Source organism: Zea mays, chromosome 1, assembly GCF_902167145.1.
Source record: "Zea mays cultivar B73 chromosome 1, Zm-B73-REFERENCE-NAM-5.0, whole genome shotgun sequence".
Lineage (NCBI taxonomy): Eukaryota > Viridiplantae > Streptophyta > Magnoliopsida > Poales > Poaceae > Zea > Zea mays.
The window spans coordinates 14,726,115-14,742,494 of record NC_050096.1 but is presented as its reverse complement, the minus strand read 5'-3'; the positions used below and the strand labels follow the sequence as shown (position 1 = coordinate 14,742,494).

At 49.5% G+C, this 16,380-nt stretch overlaps 1 protein-coding gene across 2 annotated transcripts; it reads right to left on the bottom strand.

Moving 5' to 3' along the window:
• Positions 1–977: 977 nt before the first annotated feature.
• LOC100274365 (Ribulose-phosphate 3-epimerase) lies at positions 978–16,042 on the bottom strand. Of its 2 annotated transcripts, none has more exons than XM_020548352.2 (9): positions 15,053–15,384; positions 14,733–14,841; positions 13,567–13,707; positions 13,359–13,472; positions 2,507–2,585; positions 1,848–1,957; positions 1,693–1,749; positions 1,487–1,556; positions 978–1,382 (listed from the first exon to the last, which is right to left on the bottom strand). In XM_020548352.2, exons 1-9 carry the CDS (start codon positions 15,136–15,138, stop codon positions 1,333–1,335), a joined length of 816 nt encoding a protein of 271 aa, XP_020403941.2. In that variant the 5' UTR covers positions 15,139–15,384; the 3' UTR covers positions 978–1,332. The 2 variants fall into 2 exon arrangements, with proteins under 2 accessions (XP_020403941.2, NP_001142197.1); NM_001148725.1 differs by lacking the exon at positions 15,053–15,384 and adding an exon at positions 15,441–16,042 and having other exon boundaries at positions 991–1,382.
• Positions 16,043–16,380: the final 338 nt, after the last annotated feature.

The following is a 16,380-nucleotide window of genomic DNA, read 5'->3' as shown; positions in this document are numbered from 1 at the left end:
GTCTAAGGCTATCTCAAATTCATGAGGTGAGAGATTGAAATTGATTCTATAGATTTACATGATATTTTTCCGATTTACAACTTATAGCACACTCTTATACTTGTTTCGTTATAACATGAATGTAGTATATAAGTATCTCTCTCATATGATTTAAGATAATATACAAATATATTACATATATAAATATATGAACTTAATTAGTTTTATCTAAATTATAATTATTAAAATGGAATTAAATTCCAACCAAACAAACGGGGCCTTACTCACTTTGCCATGGGCCTCTAGAAAGTGTACTCCATCTTTGTTTGCAGCGCCCCTTCGCTCAGGAAGCCTAGAATCGAATTCTCAATGGGTAAGGATTGACAATGCCACAACAAGCAAACCCATCAAACTTCGATAGCATTAGTGAGTGCTGGGAATCGAGGGCTTCTCACATCACGAGAGACCGCAATAGAGAATTCAATGGAACTGTGATCTACACCATGTGGAATACCTGGAAAGAGCACAACCAAAGGATCTTTGAGCATAACTCATTATCGGTGATGCAGGAGGCAGAGAAAATTAAAGTCTTTCACTCTTCAGGAGCGCTGCTATCCATTAGCAGCTAGGTCTGGTGTTTAGTCTCCAGTTGTATCTAGGCTCCTGCTGGTCTATTTCTTCTAGTCTCACCCAACAGGAGGGGAAACAGATCCTGTAGTATTGCCCCCGTAGTTGAGTCACTGACGTTTGGACCCACACGTCAATGACTCAACAAGAGGCAGTACTGCAGAGGATCTCGTTCCACAGGAGGTGTACTCCTGATGAGTGTCTGTTTTTTTATACCCTCTTTACCGCTTTAAGAAAGGCAGAGCTCCTGCCATTTTTCAAAAAAAAAATGTGCAAAGTTCCAGACAGTTTTAAGGTAAATTCCAATCATGTACAAGGGCTTCAGACTCAGTCAGATGCCGATGTACAAACATGTTACATTCGTGTGCTGCTGTGCTTTTTTTTAGGAAAGCCATACGACGCACTTTATTGATTATCAAACATGTTACATCGTTTACCAGTCTGAAGAATAACACCAGAGGGTTCATCGACCCCAAATACAGTTTCCTTTCAAGAGAGAGCTACTCTGCTAGTTCATGTGCCACCTGTGCGTTTGTAAATTGGACACAGCATTCTGGGAGCAGTGCACGGCATCCTCGTGAAAAATGAGAAGAAAAAAAAGGATATTTCTTCACTGCCTCCGTCTCCTTTCATCTCCGGTATACGTATAGCTGGACAAGACACACATCTATACAGATCGCATCACTGGTAAACTTGCACAGAGTAAATGATTACACGTCCAGCTCTTTATGCGGCTACAGCTAGAGGTCTTTGGCTGGTCTTTATTCCTTTGATAGCTGCAGAATCGCAAGAGGATCGTCAATAAAAACTTTCGTAGTCGCTGACAACCTATATTGAATTTCAAATTTAGAGCATGAATGACACTGAGAAGAAACCATGCCTTCAGCGTAGTCTGGAGCCCCAAAAACTGCAGAACCTGCGACAATGGCATTTGCGCCAGCTTCAATAACCTGTCATTTAAAGGGAAAAAATATTAGCACCTAAACCTAACTGGACTAGAAGATTAGTTCAGGATTGTTAAATACAAGTGCCATATAAGATAGGTTAAAGTTAAATGCCAGCATGGAAAATATCTAAACATGTCACCTTGTAGGCATTTTTCGGACCAACACCACCATCAACCTCAATCCAGGGGTTCACTCCCTACCAAAAAAAAAGAAGAAATTAACACTTCAATGCTTTGAACGTAAGGGATTCAGGGCAGTGAGTGAGAATACTTGAAAGGGAACAAGGGGATATACCTTCTCTGCACATAACCTTCTCAGTTCTGCAATTTTCTTTACTTGACTCTCGATAAAGCTCTGGCCACCAAACCCAGGATTCACAGACATAATCAGCACCAGGTCAACAACTGCATGGAAAAAAAGTGAGGTGTTGTAATTAGAATGTCAGGACATGTGAGCCTATCATGTTACTGATGAATTGATGAGAAAAGTAGTCAAATGTATGCTCAAGCAATTTCAAATATTTTAATGCAGACTTCAAGACTACATGCTGCGTAGCCAAGAAAGTCAAGGGTGCCATTGGTCAAAAATGTCAAAAATTATCACAAGCAGCAGCACAATTTGCCTCAATGGTCATGCTGGTATAAAAAACCAACATCACTGGTTGAATACCAGGAGGGAGCAGCCTGATTGATGCTTCACATTCCTACTCTGAACGGAGTATGTACTTGCTCCAACATCAACTCTCAACAGTCATCATTTACTATCAGTTACCAACTAGGCAACTACTTGCTACAAAAGTATACATTGCACTCATGAATATAGCATAAGGCTTTTGGAAACTAATCCGGCAATAATAGACATTCCAAACCTGGTACGGTAACATCAACAGATTTTCTGAACAGATGTCCACTTTCAAGATACCATATAAGCTGAAATTAGCATCATGATCTTACCATCAAGAACGTAATCAATTGCAGTGAGTGGAGTCGCTGGATTCAAAACAACTCCTGCCTTTGCTCCTAGACTTTTAATCTGATAAATAATGGAAAGATAACTCAGTTCCAATTCAGAGCATGCCACAAAGATAAAAGACAACAGTACACCCCAATGGTTGGGACATTCAAAGATCTCCACAGGAACTTGGTGGGCCAAATAATCCTAAATTGAAACTAAGTACATCTAGGAATGTGCTTGGTTGTAGGTCTAACACTAGCAAGTAGCAAATGTGCTCCTATAGCTATTGTTGGAGCCCAGTAATCAGTAATAGTTCAGCCTCAGAAAACAAACAAACACACACAAAGACAAACGCTCATTATGTAATAGTCCATGATTAGCTAAATCCTAAATGAACAAAATACATTGAAGGGTTTAATCAAAATATTCATTGAAGCCATTTGTGTTGTTGTCATGTACGGCCGCACTTACAGGCGCCGTCGTGACGCCAGGAGGGCTGCAGATCGCGCAGCCAAGGCAGGCGCCACAATCAGTGACTAAGTTTAGAAAGATCTGGAGAACAGAGCCACAAAACAAGTAATGCGGACTCTGAGAGTCATCACAGAGAATGCAAGCATCAACCAGCAAGCTGTTAAGGATTATGAGAATCTTTTTCAGCATCCTTTAACTCAAAGTCATGTTGAAGCGTTAGCGGCTCTCTTTGGATGGGAGACTCCGGGGAATCTCTTCCCGTAGTGTGTTTTTCTTTCTGGGTTGTAATTTATAATTGTTGTAATGGATCCTAGCAAAATTATATGTTGGAATGTGAGAGGTTTAAATTCAGCTGATCGTCAAAATTCAGTCCGGAATCTAGTTCTGTCCTCTAAAGCTGATGTGGTCTGTCTCCAGGAAACTAAAATGACTGTCATTTCTACAAGAACCATTCTTGCAGCCTTGGGTTCGGATTTCTGCCAGTTCTCCTTTCTACCATCTTGTGGTGCTAGTGGTGGTGTGCTGGTTGCTTGGAAGCGTCATCTGGGAGTGACTGGGTTGTCTAGGATTGACAGATACAGCATTTCAATCCAATTCTGCAATGCGCATAATCGCTGTTGGTGGTTAACTTGTGTTTATGGTCCTCAAAGTAACAGTGATAAGATGTTGTTTCTTCAAGAACTGAGAGACGTCAGGGCTGCTTGCACTGGACCCTGGTTGATTGCTGGTGACTTCAATCTCATCTACAAGGCTTCAGATAAAAATAATTCAAATATTAACAGAGCTATGATGGGGAGATTTAGGAAGTTGGTTGAGGACTTGAGTCTCAATGAGGTTCCACTTTTTGGGCGTAAATACACGTGGTCAAATCAGCAAGACAGTCCTGTTCTTGTTAAGCTTGACAGGGTCCTCTGTTCAGTGGAGTGGGAAGACAATTTTCCAAATGTCCTTCTTCAAAGTGCTGCCTCTGAAGGCTCCGACCATTGCCCCTTGCTGCTTGGCATTAGAGATAATAAACTGGGTAAAAGACGTTTCTGTTTTGAAGCTTTTTGGCCCAAATTGGAAGGATTCCAGGATGTCATCCAGGAGGTTTGGGATTCTGTGGCAGCTGTAAACTGCCCTTTCATGACTCTGAATTTGAAACTAAAAGCCACAGCTAGGAAGCTGCAATCTTGGAGTGGGAAGCATGTGGGACACGTGAGGACTCAGTTGGCTTTGGCAAAGGAAATTCTGCATAGACTAGAAATAGCGCAGGACTGCAGAGCTTTATCCTTGGCTGAAAGCTGGTTAAGTAATTTGCTGAAAAAGCACTCTCTGTTTTTATCTTCACTTCAACGGACCATTGCTAGATCGAGATCGAGGATCTCTTGGCTTAAAGAGGGGGATGCTAATACCAAACTCTTTCATATGCACTCTCGACATCGAAAAAGGAGGAATTTTGTTGCACAACTGGTGAATGGAGACCAGATTCTCACTAATCATGATGATAAAGCAGTTTTGGTGGACAATTTCTACGCCAGACTTATTGGTGAATGTGGGGATAGGGAGCAGACTATTAATCTGGAGGCGTTGCACTTGCCAACTTTCAATCTTGCACACCTTGATGAGCCTGTTACAGAGCTTGAACTTTGGAATACAATTAAGGGTTTACCTAATGACAAGGCCCCAGGTCCCGATGGTTTCACTGGGCGCTTCTATAAATCTTGTTGGAACATTATCAAGATGGATCTTATGGCTGTAGTTGCTGCGGTTTGGAACAGGAAGTTTGACAATTTTTGCTTGCTGAACTCGGCCTTCATTACTTTAATCCCAAAGCATGATGGGGCTGTACATGTCAAAGACTTTAGGCCAATCAGTTTGGTGCATAGTGCTGCAAAGTTGATCACAAAATTATTGGCCAATCGGTTAAGTCAAAAGCTGAATGATATGGTGTCCCCAATCCAGAGTGCCTTCATTAAGGGACGTTTCATTCAGGATAATTTTATGTTGGTCCAACAAACGGCTAGACTTTTCCATCAACAGAAAAGGCCACGTCTTCTCCTCAAGCTTGATATTACTAAAGCTTTTGATTCGGTTTCTTGGCCTTTCCTCATCGAAGTTATGAAGTATCTTGGCTTTGGACAAATTTGGAGGGACATCATTTGTGGGCTTCTTTCCTCCTCTAGCACTCAGGTGCTTTTGAATGGCATTCCAGGAGGACATATTGAATATAGAAGAGGTCTCCGACAAGGGGATCCTCTCTCCCCCATGCTCTTTATTCTAGTTATGGATGTTCTTGGTCTATTGTTTTCTAAAGCTGAACACGCTGGTCTGCTCTTGGATCTTTCCCCCAGAAGACCTCTGCATCGGGTTTCTATGTATGCAGATGATGTGGCACTCTTCTTACACCCTTCGGCAGCGGATATTGCTATAACTCTAGATATTTTACATCTATTTGGGGAAGCTTCAGGTCTCCGCAACAACGAACAAAAGTCTAATGTTTATCCCATTCAGTGTGGGGGTGTGGAGCTGGAAATGGTTCAGGATCTTCTCCCTTGTGGCATCTCGACCTTTCCGTGTAAATACCTGGGGCTGCCTCTGTCCCTGAAAAATCTCACCAAGGTTCAGGTGCAGCCTATTGTGGATAGAATTGCTGATCAGCTGCCAGGCTGGAAAGCAGATTTGATGACAAGAGCAGGCCGTAAAGTGCAAGTTCAGCATGTGCTTACCGGAATGCTTATTTATCTTGCTATGGCAGTAAATATTCCCTCTTGGGCTATTAAGGCCATTGATAAAATTAGAAGAAGTTTCCTTTGGAGAGGGCGCAAGGAGGCCAGAGGTGGTCACTGCCTGGTGGCCTGGGGCAGAGTCTGTAGACCCCTACAGCTGGGCGGTCTTGGCATTTCTAGTCTTAAAGAACTTATCTGGGCCCTGCGCATGAGATGGCTTTGGCTCCAAAAGACTGAACCTAACCGACCTTGGTGCAGCCTTCCTATCAAGGTTCCTGATAAAGCAAGGGCTTTCTTCTCGATGGTGTTGACTTCAAAGGTTGGTAATGGGGCTAATACTTTGTTCTGGACTGATAAATGGATTCATGGGCAGAAAATTGCAGATTTGGTTCCTAGATTATTTGATATCATTCCGAAAAAAATCACTAACAGAAGGACGGTTCAGGAAGCATTGACAGATAGAAGATGGATTGCTGATATCACAGGATCACTCTCGGTGGGAGTATTATTGGATTATCTTCATCTTTGGAATTTAATTTCAGATTTTGAGCTGCTGCCAGATATAGAAGATAAACATACTTTTAGTATTGCTGCAAATGGGACTTATTCTGCTAAGGCTGCATATGATGGGTTGTTCATCGGGGCTGTGCAATTCGGTCACTATGAAAGAGTTTGGAAAACTTGGGCCCCCTCTAAATGCCACTTCTTCCTCTGGTTGTCGGTGCTAAATAAATGCTGGACAGCAGATAGGTTGGCAAAGAGAGGACTTGATCATCCGGAGAGGTGTCCGCTTTGTGACCAGGAGTCTGAATCTTTGGATCATATTTTGGTTTCTTGTGTTTTTGCGAGAGAATTCTGGTTCCGGCTGATGTGCATCTTCAGACTACAAAATCTGGCTCCTACACCTAGTACGGTGTCTTTTACGGGTTGGTGGGAGATGATAGACAATGGCTCTGGAGATATGATTATGAAGGGTGTCAACTCCCTTATTGCCTTGGGAGCCTGGATTATTTGGAATCATCGGAACCGAATTGTCTTTGATGGAATCTCCCCTAGTGTTTCTGCAGCTCTTTGTCAGGCAAGGGAGGAACAACAGTTGTGGGAAATGGCAGGAGCTAAGGGCCTCTCCTTTCTTGCCGCAACCATCAGGGGCACCTAGCTCTGGTTTTGTTTTCAGGATCTGTTTTGCTCTTGTTTTTGTTTTTGTTTTGTTTTTTTCTCTTCTTTTTTCTTTGGTTTTTTATCCCCTCCGGGGAGGTCTTTTGTACTATGGTCTATTTTGGACCCTCTTTTTCCCTACTTAATATAATGATGCGCAGTTCTCCTGCGCTTTCGAGAAAAAAAAAGTTTAGAAAGATAAGGATTAGTTTCCCTCTTGCATGCCTTAATCATAGGAAAGGTTTGTTGAACCAGAGGCTATATACATGTCGTGTAATAGGCTGGGAAATAATCAATCAAGATCAATTATCCAAAACTGCTCTTCTCCCTTGCCTCTCTCAAGCCACCGGTGAGGAATCCCTCACGGTGAAGGTCTGGAGCGCGACTACGAACTGCGTAGCCGCGGTCCAGCGACGTTGGGCGTCGAGGCGCTTGACAACCTGGTATCAGCGTCACATGCCCTCCACCATCCCCTTCCACGCCCACCGCCTCCACCAACCACTCCATCACCATGGCTGAGCCCACCATCAAGGACCTCATGGAGCTGATGCAGTCTTTCCAAACCGAGTTGGCTGCCGTGAAAGCCACCATGAAGGACAAGTCGTCCTCGTCGTCCACCGACGGCGGCGGCGAGCGCGAGGATCCCCCTCGTGTGGATCGGCCCCCCAGGTTCCAGAAGCTCGACTTTCCCCGGTTCGATGGCACCACCGACCCGATGCTCTTCATCAACAAATGCGAATCCTATTTTCGCCAACAGCGCACCATGGCGGAGGAACGCGTGTGGATGGCCTCTTATAATCTGGAGGACGTCGCGCAGCTGTGGTTCATCCAGCTGCAGGACGACGAGGGCACACCATCCTGGGGGCGGTTCAAGGACCTCCTCAATCTTCGCTTCGGGCCACCACTCCGCTCAGCGCCCCTGTTCGAGTTGGCGGAGAGTCGCCGCACCGGGACCGTGGAGGAATACTCCAACCGGTTCCAGGCCCTGCTGCCGCACGCGGGTCGCCTCACGGAGGGCCAGCGTGTCCAACTCTACACAGGCGGTCTCCTTCCCCCATTGAGCCACGTCGTTCGCATCCACAACCCGGAGACACTTGATGGGGCCATGAGTCTCGCCCGTCAGGCCGAGCAGCTGGAGTTGGCACGGGGACCGCCACCGGCCGCCAGGGGAGCCCCTCGCGCTCTTCCCCCAGCGCCGGCGCCCAAGCAGCCGCTGCTCGCCCTCCCTGCACCACCCGTGGGCGCGCCCCAGCCGCGACCAGAGGGTCCGCCCTTGAAGCGGCTGTCACCGGAGGAACAGGCGGAACGGCGCCGCCTCGGCCTCTGCTTCAACTGCAATGAGCCGTACAACCGCGGCCACAACCGTGTCTGCCGCCGCATCTTCTACCTCCATGGCGTCGAGCTCACGGCCGCTGCCGAGGAACTCGCAGGGGACGACCCGCAGGACGGCGCCCCTGTCTTCTCCCTCAGGGCAGTCACTGGCATGCCCATCTGCAATTCCATGCAGGTGCGGGCCACCCTAGGCGCCACCACCCTCCTCGCGCTCCTGGACACCGGCTCCACGCATAACTTCATTGGGGAGGATGCCGCCCGCCGCACCGGCCTGCCGATCCAGCCGCGGCCGCACCTCACGGCCACTGTGGCCAACGGTGAACGCGTCACCTGCCCAGGAGTCATTCGTCGCGCCCAGGTCATCATCGAGGGCGAGCCATTCTTCATCGACCTCTTCGTCATGCCGCTCGCAGGGTACGACCTCGTCCTGGGGACTCAATGGATGGTCACCCTTGGTCGCATGGTGTGGGACTTCGTCGACCGCTCCGTCTCCTTCCTGCACCAAGGCCGCCAGGTCTCCTGGTCGGACGTCGCCGACCGTTAGCATCCCCTGCTCGCCGCTACCACGACACCGAGTGCCCTCCTTGAGGAGCTCTTGCACTCCTTCGACGGGGTGTTTGCTGAGCCGGCGGGTCTGCCCCCACAGCGAGCTCGGGACCACGCCATCGTCCTCAAGCCAGGCTCTACACCTGTGGCGGTCCGGCCGTACCGCTACCCGGTGGCGCACAAGGATGAGTTGGAGCGGCAATGCGCTGCCATGTTGACCCAAGGCATCGTACGCCGCAGCGACTCGGCGTTCTCCTCACCGGTTCTGCTGGTCAAGAAGCACGACGGGGCTTGGCGGTTTTGCGTGGACTACCGCGCCCTTAATGTCCTCACCGTCAAAGATGCCTTCCCCATCCCCATCGTCGACGAGCTCCTTGACGAGCTGCATGGTGCGCAGTTCTTCACGAAGCTGAACCTTCGCTCCGGTTATCACCAAGTCCGGATGCGGCCGGCTGACGTGCACAAGACGGCGTTCCGCACCCACGACGGCTTCTACGAGTTCCTGGTGATGCCGTTCGGATTATGCAACGCACCGGCAACCTTCCAGGCGCTCATGAACGACGTGCTCTGGCCATTCCTCCGTCGGTTCGTTCTTGTCTTTTTTGATGACATTTTGATTTATAGCAAGACCTGGGCAGATCACTTGCGCCACATCCGCGCCGTACTCGACGAACTTCTCCGCCATGTCCTCTTCGTCAAGCGATCCAAGTGCATTTTTGGGTCCCCATCGGTGGCGTACCTAGGCCACGCCATATCCGCCCACGGTGTGGCCATGGACCCGGCCAAGGTGCAGGCCATTCACGACTGGCCGACACCTCGGTCGGCGCGCGCGGTGCGTGGTTTTTTGGGCCTCGCTGGGTACTACCGCAAGTTCGTCCATGACTACGGCAAGATTGCAGCACCCCTCACCGCGCTGATGAAGAAGGAGGGCTTCTCCTGGAGCGACGAGGCCCAGGCAGCCTTCCAGGACCTCAAGATGGTCGTGACCTCGGCTCCGGTTTTGGCGCTGCCGGATTTCACCAAGGCCTTCATCGTCGAGTGTGACGCATCCACACACGGCTTCGGGGCAGTCTTACTGCAAGAACATCATCTGATCGCCTACTTCAGCAGGCCAGTCGCCCCCCGTCACCGCGCGCTGGCAGCTTATGAGCGGGAGCTCATCGGGCTGGTGCACGCCGTGCGACACTGGCGGCCGTACCTGTGGGGGTGCACGTTCCTCGTCCGCACCGACCACTACAGCCTCAAGTTCCTCCTCGACCAGCGCCTTTCGACAATCCCGCAGCACCATTGGGTGGGCAAGCACCTCGGCTTCGACTTCTCGGTGGAGTACAAGCCGGGCGCCACGAACACCGTAGCCGACGCGCTGTCTCGGCGCGACACCGACGCGGAAGGCTCGGTCTTGGTGCTGTCCGCGCCCCGCTTCGACTTCGTCGACCGTCTCCGTCAGGCTCAACTTCAGGATCCGGCCCTGGTCGCCATCCGGGATGAACTCGCGGCCGGCACAAGGGGCGCACCATGGTCGCTGCTCGACGGCATGGTGGCATACTGAAAGGGAATTAGGCTTACACCTAGTTCCTAAATAATTTTGGTGGTTGAATTGCCCAACACAAATAATTTGACTAACTAGTTTGCTCCAGTGTATAAGTTATTCAGGTGCAAAAGGTTCACAACAAGCTAATTAAAAAGACCAATGTTGGGTTCAAAATAGAGAGCTAAAGGCATCTCGAAAGGCTCCCTGGACTGGCGCACCGGACTGTCCGGTGTACCACCGGACAGTGTCCGGTGCACCAGGGAAGATCGACTTCAAACTCTTCACCTTCGGGAATTCTCAGAGCCGGCGCGCTATAATTCACCGGACTGTCCGGTGTACACCGGACAGTGTCCGGTGCTCCAAGAGGACGCGGCTCTGAACTCGCCAGTCTCGGGAATTCGCATCGGATGCTCCGCTATAATTCATCGGACATGTCCGGTGTACACCGGACTGTCCGGTGTAACAACGGGGCAACAGCTACTTCGGCGCCAACGGCTACCTGCGGACGCATTAAATGCGCGCCAGCGCGCGCAGAAGTCAGGCACGCCCATGCTGGCGCACCGGACACTCTACAGTGCATGTCCGGTGCGCCACCGGACATCCAGGCGGGCCCAGCGTCAGAGCTCCAACGGTCGGAACCCTAACGGCCGGGTGACGTGGCTGGCGCACCGGACATGTCCGGTGCACCATGCGACAGACAGCCTCCACCCAAACGACTAGTTTGGTGGTTGGGGCTATAAATACCCCCAACCACCCCACATTCAAGTCATCCAAGTTTTCCACTTCTCAACCACTTACAAGAGCTAGACATTCAATTCTAGACACACTAAAGAGATCAAATCCTCTCCAATTCCACACAAGGCTTTAGTGATTAGCGAGAGAGATTTGTCGTGTTCTTTTGAGCTCTTGCGCTTGGATTGCTTCTTTTCTTTCTCACTTGTTCTTGTGATCAAAGCTCCATTGTAATCAAGGCAAGAGGCACCAATTGTGTGGTGGCCCTTGCGGGGAAGTTTTGTTCCCGGTTTTGATTTGAGAAGAAAAGCTCACTCGGTCGGAAGGACCGTTTGAGAGAGGGAAAGGGTTGAAAGAGACCCGGTCTTTGTGACCACCTCAACGGGGAGTAGGTTTGCGAGAACCAAACCTCGGTAAAACAAATCCTTGTGTCACACTCCTTATTTACTTGAGATTTGTTTTGCACCCTCTCTCGCGGACTCGTTTTTATTTCTAACGCTAACCCGGCTTGTAGTTGTGTTTATATTTGTAAATTTCAGTTTCGCCCTATTCACCCCCCCTCTAGGCGACTATCACATACGCAAACCGGCTGTACATCCCGCCAGACTCCCCGCTGCTGCTAGAAGTGGTGGCCGCTACGCACGACGACGGTCATGAAGGGGTGCAGCGCACTCTCCATCGCCTCCACCGCGATTTCTTCTTCCCTGCCATGCGCCGTGTGGTCCAAGACTTCGTCCGCACCTGCGCTACGTGCCAGCGCAACAAGTCTGAGCACCTACACCCGGCGGGCCTGCTGCTGCCCCTGCCCGTTCCCCAGGCCGTGTGGTCCGACATCGGCTTGGATTTCATCGAGGCGCTGCCCCGCGTTGGGGGTAAATCAGTGATCCTCACCGTGGTTGACAGGTTCAGCAAATATTGTCATTTTCTTCCTCTGGCTCACCCCTACAGTGCTGAGTCTGTGGCCCAGGCATTCTTCGGCGAGATCGTTCGCCTCCATGGGATTCCTCAGTCCATGGTGTCGGACCGGGACTCCGTGTTCACCTCGGCGTTCTGGAAGGAGTTAATGCGCCTCACAGGCACCAAGCTGCACATGACGTCCGCCTTCCACCCGCAGTCCGATGGCCAGACGGAGGCGGCCAACAAAGTCATCGTCATGTACCTCCGGTGCTTCACTGGGGACCGGCCCCGTCAGTGGCTACGTTGGCTACCGTGGGCGGAGTACGTCTACAACACGGCGTACCAATCATCACTCAGGGACACTCCTTTCAAGGTGGTTTACGGCAGGGATCCTCCCTCCATCCGTTCTTATGAGCCTGGCGATACCCGGGTGGCGGCGGTGGCCAAGACAATGGCTGAACGCGAGGAGCTCCTAGCGGATGTTCACTACCGCCTGGAACAAGCCCAGGCCGTCCAGAAGAAGTTCTACGACCGCCTGCACCGACCGGTCTCCTATACCGTGGGCGACTGGGTGCTGCTGCGCTTGCGTCATCGGGCAGCCTCCTCCCTTCCCCACGCGCCCAAGGGCAAGCTGAAGCCGCGCTTCGTCGGGCCGTATCAAGTCACAGAGCTCATCAATCCGGTGGCAGTTCGCCTAGCGCTACCTCCGCGTGCCAAGTTGCACGATGTCTTCCACGTCGGCCTTCTCAAGAAGTTCATCGGCGCCCCACCAGCTACACCACCTCCTCTTCCACCCACTCACAATGGGGCGGTGATCCCAGAACCGGAGCAGGCTGTTCGGTACAGGTTGGCCAGGGGTATTCAACAGGTGCTCATCCGCTGGAAAGGGCAGGCCACTACTGATGCTACATGGGAAGATGTCGCCGACTTCCGCGACAAATTTCCCCATTTTCAGCTCGAGGACGAGCTGATCGTCGAGGGGGGAGAGATGTCATGTACGACCGCACTTACAGGCGCCGTCGTGACGCCAGGAGGGCTGCAGATCGCGCAGCCAAGGCAGGCGCCACAATCAGTGGCTAAGTTTAGAAAGATAAGGATTAGTTTCCCTCTTGCATGCCTTAATCATAGGAAAGGTTGGTTGAACCAGAGGCTATATATATGCCGTGTAATAGGCTGGGAAATAATCAATCAAGATCAATTATCCAAAACTGCTCTTCTCCCTTGCCTCTCTCAACTCTCAAGCCACCGGTGAGGAATCCCTCACGGTGAAGGTCTGGAGCGCGACTACGAACTGCGTAGCCGCGGTCCAGCGACGTTGGGCGTCGAGGCGCTTGACAGTTGTACAGGACCATGCAAGAAGGAAAAAAACCACATTCATTGGTGTTCAGGTAAACATCCAAAATACATCAACAATATCAGCACTAACAATATTATCTGAGCATTAACTTGTAAACATAAGGTGGTACAGATGTTTACCTGATTGACTGTTCGGTGCAAATGGATGGTCGATGTCTGTTCACAGTGGACACTAACAATATCAGCACCTGCCTTGATAAAATCAGGGACTCGCTGCTCAGGTTCCACAATCATCTGTGATAAAAATAAGAAATCTCAGCACTCAGAAGGGGTCAACCAGAGATAAAAGTAGCACATAAAAACCTGACTGGGGCTTCCAGGACAGTACCAGATGTACATCCAACGGAAGATCAGTCACTGGACGCAGAGCATCAACAACCAAGGGTCCAATTGTGATGTTTGGCACAAAGCGCCCATCCATGACATCAACATGAATCCAGTCGCATCCTGCCACCTCCACAGCTTTTACCTAGTAATATATAAACAGCATGGCAAGATGAATACAAAATGTTCGCCAATTGACATCAACAAAATGTGCACCAGTGCTTACTCTATTGCCTCAATTATTGTGAAATAAGTTGGGAAAAAAGTTTCTATTGAGCTGGTGGAACAGGAATACATTGTGTGAGGCCAAATTTTCTGACGTAATGAATAAGGCATTACCAAGCTACTCCTTCAATAGTAACTAGCATGCGTGTAGTACATATTCGCCAGACAAATCATCTCACTCCCCGTTTGGATCATTGGAATTGAATTCCATTCTAATAATAGTAATTTAGACATATATCAATTAAGCTAAGGTCCTGTTTCAATCTCACGGGATAAACTTTAGCTTCTTGCTAAACTTTAGCCATATGAATTGAAGTGTTAAAGTTTAGCTCCTTGGAGTGTTTGAACTACTCTAATAAAATTTAGCACATTAGAATAAAAAGACACTCATGCCCCTAATGCGGAGAGAGAAAATGAGGTTGGAGGGTATAGGGTGGAAAATGGGGTTCCCTGGCCCACGTTTAGCTCCTTTTAGCACCCCTTGAAGAGCTCATGAGATAATATGTGCTAAATTTTATCACGCCACCTTTAGCTCTCCTGTTTAGATCACCAAATGACTAAAAGTAGCTAAAAAGCTGCTAAAGTTTATCTCGGGGGATTGAAACAGGGCCTAATTCTGTTTTATGCAAAATATATTTGTATACTATTATTAGAAAGATGTCGGAGATATTTATGTGGTACATTTTTACTATAGAGAACTGAGACAAAGAGTGTCATGTAAGTGACAGAGTAGAAACAAATTCTACTAATACATAAAATCATTTCCCATCATCTACCCTATGAATTTGAGATAAACATATATCTGAACTTTGGAAAATGATGGAATGTTAATTTCCAAACTAAATAAGTTACTTTGTTGAGTGAATTCCAATTCCTCTAAAACGAAGAGATCCAAACGCGCTGTCAAGGAAATGGAGTGTGGTGGATGCTAGTATCTCAGCAGACCTGATCACCAAGCTTCGCAAAGTTTGCAGACAGAATCGAAGGGGACACGATGATGTCACTCTTTGAGAACTTGTCAACCCGAGCTGATGCCCTCACATGGAATGCCTTCCTGGAAAAAAAAAGAGAAGCTCATAATTCAGAACCAATAAAGTCATGAACGAAATTGCACAGCATCAAGTGGCATGACATGACTAGATTTGTTTGCCCATTCCCCCAAACTCGCTAGTTAACAGGTAACACGGAGCAAATACCACTGACAGTAAAGAGCATCATAGACACGAGAAGCATTAACTTAAGCATAAGCAAGCATGACCTATTACATTTCCAGACTGATAAGCTCCTCCATGAGCGACAACAAAGTCACATAGCCAGTCAGGCCATTTGATCCGGAGTCTACAGAGCTCATCACCAGCAACTTGGGGCACACATTGCACCCACCGAGGGACACGGGAGATGCAATCCATGTTCTGTTTCGGCCTTCGGCAACTCAACAGCAGGCAGTTCGCAGCAAGCGCCGCACGGAGCCATCGGTGCGGCAACGGAACAAAGGATCGCTAGAAGCTACTGCCGACGAGGAGCGAGATGCGAGTGAATCGAAGAGGCGGTCAAGCCGCCAGCCCGATCGGTGCTATTAGCTCCGTACCTTGCACGCGGGCGTCGATACAGCCAAACAGAAAGCAGGGAACGGGAGGGGGCGCGTGGACCAACCTGGGCGTGGAGGAGGCGATGCCACGGGGGTGGCCGATGGAGGCGGTCCGCAGGGAGGCGAAGCTGGAGCAAAGCGACGACGACGGCGTCGCCATCTGCGCGCCTCTCTCAATCTATCCCCTGTCTCGGCTAGCAGCCACTGGGTTGTTTGGCTTGTTGCAAGAGCAGCTCTGCTATGCGAACCGAGACGCTTCGGGGGCGGTAAGCGATTTGGTTTGTTGCCTGCTGCGACTGCGATGCGAGGAGAGAGAAGGAGAGGAGGAAGGCCGACGCGAGCCGCCGCCAGTCGTTCGTTATCCGCTCGGCAGCCGTGGGGCTGGAGCCGCCGGGCCACAAGAAATCGCAGCGATTCCCCCTTCCGCGCTGCGCGATTCGTCGCTTTTTTGGGAAGATGGGGTGGGGTTACGGGGTTTGGTTTGGTTGGTAGCGCGGCGCCCGAGCCCAACGACCGCAGCCGCGGGCGCCGGGTCGGTCCCTTCTCCCTTCCCTCGGCCGTCGTGGGCTCGTGGCGTGTGGGCGTGGGCCGCCTCGCCTGCGACGCCGACGATCCATCACCGAAACAGCATCGGGATCTTCGCGGGGGGCATCAGCTGTTGTTTTCCAGATTTCTTCCGCTGTGGTTTGCTATTGGTGTGTTTAGTTTATGTAGAAGTTGAGCCGGGCTCATATGATATTAGCCAGTATTAATAGAACTAGAATAAGTTTATGCAAGTGCTTTTGTTTGGTTGTTTATACAGACACGTGCAAACCGGACACCGACTTTGTTTGGTTGTTTGTATCAGAACGTGTACTAGAAAAAAATTATAAATAAATCTTCATATATTTTATAGTATGTGTGATCTAGTTTTGTTCACAATAATATAAGGAACACGAATATGAAATCGGTGTAGTGATTAAATCTTTTAATTAAAAGATATAATAGGAAAACACACATAAACTC

Bases quoted from the DNA above. Each gene is read 5' to 3' on its own strand.
- LOC100274365 (NM_001148725.1), bottom strand. From the start codon at position 15,535: ATGGCGACGCCGTCGTCGTCGCTTTGCTCCAGCTTCGCCTCCCTGCGG. The intron at 14,842-15,440 runs GTTGGTCCACGC...TTTTTTTTCCAG, and splicing joins ATCGCCTCCTCCACGCCCAG to GAAGGCATTCCATGTGAGGG. The intron at 1,750-1,847 runs GTATATCCCCTT...TTTTTTTGGTAG, and splicing joins GAAGGTTATGTGCAGAGAAG to GGAGTGAACCCCTGGATTGA.